Raw genomic sequence first — 4,075 nt, forward strand, 5'->3', positions numbered from 1 at the left:
TTTTTAGCATCTTTGAGCCTGACATTGGTTTTGGATGCAGTTAAATGCCAACTATCCCGATAAACATGTACACTACCAGCTGTGGCTCCATCTGCTCAACTAAACATTTTCACACCAAATCTGCCGGGGAAAAAAAATATTGTTTTTGGAGTTGGTTTGTAACAACTGAAATATTAAAATCTTAACTCCAGGTGGCCCTTCACTTTTTCTATTCCTCTGATGAATATATTTAGAAGAAACAAAACCATCTATTTATAGTCTGCCTCAAACCCACAAAATCCAATGGAAGGAATTTGGTGCAAAAAGAACAGATAAATAAAAGAGAAATCCAGACCTGGTAAACCTTCACTTTGTCTCTTGTAGAGCCCCTGTGAATGACTACGTGACTGTGCGACCTGATGGATGTGCAGCAACAGCTATAAATAGCTCCCAGTCCCCCTGCCCCACACCAGAGGCAGACAAGGCTGGTGAGTTTGTCAGCTTGCTCCCAAAGCCCTGCAGTTGAAAACCCAGAGTTGCAAGGGGTGTTTCAGTAAACAGGTATGACAGCTGCAGTGTTTCAGAGCCATTTATGAAAACACAGGATGCCCCTTTTTTGTGAGCAGAGATCTCTGTAGGAGCAGTGAAGCCAACTTTCCACCAGAATCCTAGATGTAGTACCAGTCTGAACTGGAGTACAGCAGAAGTACAGCAGAGTCTGAAGAGATAGCTGTGTACGTGCCTTTGTATCAGACAGAGGTCTAGCCTACTGCTGTTAATCTCCTCTTTTTGCATTTGAATATTCAGATCATTTTGATCAAAGAAATAGAGAAGAGAAGGCAAAACAACACTATAAATGTGGCTTTTGCTTGAACTGTCAAAATCACATTAGAAAGTTCAGCCTGGTAATGAGAGGGCACTAAGAGCAGTTCCTGCCACTGTGCTAGAGCAATAACCCTCACACAGCAAGTCTGAAAAAAGACTGAGGCTTAAATTGCACTATGTGCTTTTCCCTTTCCACTCCCCTGCTGGGAATTTGACAGAAGGTGTGGGGCAGCCCCAGTTCTGTCACTGTGAAAGCCTAGGTGGCTGTTGTGAAACAGGGACAGACAATGGCTGAACAGAAGACTAATTCTAACCACCAGAAGCTCAAATATGTTTTTCCTGCTATACCTGCTAGGGCATGTAAATTGCTCCTTCTGAGAGACCTTGACTGCATGTACCAGAGTCCTGAGATAATCTTATACCTTCATGAACAACAGTTTGAAAACAATGTATACAAATCTATTTAACTCAAAAGACCATCTGATTCAGATCAGCGTTTGTTTTGCACAACGTCATCTTAAAGGAAAAAAAAAAAAACCACAACCCAAAACCAATTCCCCACCTCAGTTACAGTTTTTTAACAGTTGCAGTAACATATAAAGTAAGAAAAAAGGAAAATAATGGATGAATAGACTACTTGGTTCAAAATCAAAGACATCCTAATGTAAACTCAAAAGGTATGAAAAATTGTGATGCTTTTGTAACTTTTATTAATGAAAGCCAAGAGTAATTTTATTGAAGTGAATGGAGTAATGTCAAAATTTTCATACTAAGAGACATCAGACTCACTTAGCTCTGAAGTGCTTCTTGACAACTGAATACATTTCTGTTTCAGAAAGTTGAATCGTATTTTGGATATTAGACCTTCTTCTATTCTGTTACATATGTTCCCTATAAAAATGAAAGAAAAAAAATCTTGCTACATTTAATAATTTTTTCCAGTTAAAAATATGTCAGCCAGGAACGTGCTTTAAGTAGACATGGCAAGCAATTAACAGTTTAGAATTCCGCATCAGAGACTTCTGAGCCTTTTTTATACAACTTTCTCATTATTTCATTCTGAGCTGCTTCTTAATACCAGAGGCTAGTACATAGGAAACACTGAAAGGTTTTCAAACTGCTGAAATTAAATAACACAAAATGAAACAGTTGTGAGAAAGGTATCCAAATTCTGGATAAAGATTTAAGTTTGTACATTTCATCCTTCCTAGTTGGCTTAGCAATGCCTCATCTATCTGCCTGAATACAAATGTATGAACAGAAAAGCAGTCTGGGCTAGAAAAATGCATTATATTGAATAAATTCATCACCTAACAGTTCTTACTAATGAACACATCGAAATATAACACTTAGTGTTACTGTATCTAAGAAGTTAATAAAATTACACTGCGAAAAATAAATATCTTTCTTTCCCTTCACATTTTTGACCCAAGAAACATTACGAAGAATCTCAGTAATAAAACAAATTGTGAGAGGTAAGAGTTACAGAAATAAGTGAAATATTATGAAGAGGCCTATGTACATTACCCCCTTTACTACCTGTTGTATTTCAAAATTTTCCAGAAGAAGTACTGTTAGCATCAGTCAGAGAATAACAGAGTGGAGCACAATTTTGTAAAATAAACAAACTTACGAAGAATTTAATACTCAAGATCAACATCCAGCATTGTACACAAATTAATTGGGTTTTCTGCTGTTCAGGAGCCAGCATCTCTGGCTACTGGCTAATGGTAAGTAATAATATTTTTTAAAAATAATCATATGTCTTAACATTTATTTCACTATTTTAGTATATAGCTTCAACATAGGTATTGCCTATGTCTGTAACTTACAACAGAACAAAAAGTAGTCTAGTAGCTTCCTTAGAAGAAAAGCTTATGAGCCCATATAATCCAGCAAGTTCTTGTAATAATGATTTCCCAACTATACATTAATCTGTTATAATCTGACATATTTTCACTGTAGTCCTTGCGTTGTACTAGTTTATTAAGCTAGAGATCTTCACAAACACAGAAGCATATAAACATAATATATACTTCTTATCCTTTCTCAAGGAGTAGAGAAAAGAATAACTGAACATCTAAGCTGGAGAGTGCTTTTTTTTTTCTGCTACGGCTATTTCTGTGTAACTATCAAGATAGAAGCAAGTCCACGAAATTTGCATCACAAGGAGAAATAAGGCAATATTTCGATAGCCATCAGATTCCTTGGGAAGTAACTCAGAGTCTTTGATGCAAATGGTGCTGCTGTATGCTCTGTCCTATAGATAAATCTTATATTTACTGTGAAGAAATATACTGGAAAACTTCCAGCAGTGAATCTATCTAGAGCTAGGTCTTGAGATAGCCTTTTAGATACCTGAGCTCGGGCCAGAGAAGTCTTGAAGATAAGAGTGGAGTCTGAGGTTAAGCCTGATTCTCTGAAAAGCCAGCGTAAGGTAGTCTGATGTGCCCATGGTAGGCTGAGTTGCCACAACCTTTTGTGTTAGAGGGTTTTCCCTCTCCAGTAAGAGCTTTATCCTCAGGTATACTGTGTTGCTGTCATCCATTGGAGAAGCAGTAAATGCACAAATAACTGCAGCCAGTTCAACATCCATCGGGATTAGGTAGACTCTCTTACCCAAAGAGGTCAGTTTTATTTGCCAGATGTCACTCTGTGGCAGCTTTAGTGTCGACACGGAATACAGATGTACTCCTAAATTATGGAGTGTACCAATCAAAAAATGATGTATAACTTTCACGAGAAGCTACTGTACTGGGCCTGGGAACTCATGGACTTGTCATTTTCTTCTTGCTAGCACCATCTCTGCTTCATTTGCGTTCCGCTTCAACCAACTGTTCTTCATTTCTGTGCTGTTTTCTTGAATGAGTTGTCACTACAGTGAAACTGGGATGGTTACAGGTCTCAAAGTACAAAAGGAAATGTATATGACCCGCATATTTCTTGAGCACACCACTGGACATGTTCACACAGTAGCTGAATATAGATGCCGAAGAGAGCTAGCAATAAAACTGACTCTTGAAGGACCCCAGAATGAAGAACAGAAAGGCAGTCTGCCCTGACTACTTGTTGGATGTGTTTGACTGGGAAGAACGCCAACAATTTTAGTGTATTACTTTGGATCCTGCTACCTGTCTCAAGCAAGAAAGTATTACCTCATGATCAACGGTGCAAAATGATTCAGATGTCTCAAGTGATGAGAATAGATGTCTGTCCTCTCTCCACTGACAGAAGCAGATTACCTATTACACATCTCACTAAAGCCTTTTCA

At 38.1% G+C, this 4,075-nt stretch overlaps 1 protein-coding gene across 1 annotated transcript in view; it reads right to left on the bottom strand.

Annotated features, from left to right (window-relative positions):
- LOC104489310 (ephrin type-A receptor 7-like) overlaps window positions 1-3,400 on the bottom strand; it is a 67,943-nt gene extending 64,543 nt beyond the window's left edge. The window contains exon 1 of the mRNA XM_010131456.1: window positions 3,163-3,400. Within this exon, the coding sequence (XP_010129758.1) occupies window positions 3,163-3,400 (238 nt within the window). The remainder of the gene's footprint in view (window positions 1-3,162) is intronic.
- Between the last annotated feature and the right edge of the window lie 675 nt (window positions 3,401-4,075).

This window comes from Buceros rhinoceros, unplaced genomic scaffold (assembly GCF_000710305.1).
Source record: "Buceros rhinoceros silvestris isolate BGI_N320 unplaced genomic scaffold, ASM71030v1 scaffold6812, whole genome shotgun sequence".
Lineage (NCBI taxonomy): Eukaryota > Metazoa > Chordata > Aves > Bucerotiformes > Bucerotidae > Buceros > Buceros rhinoceros.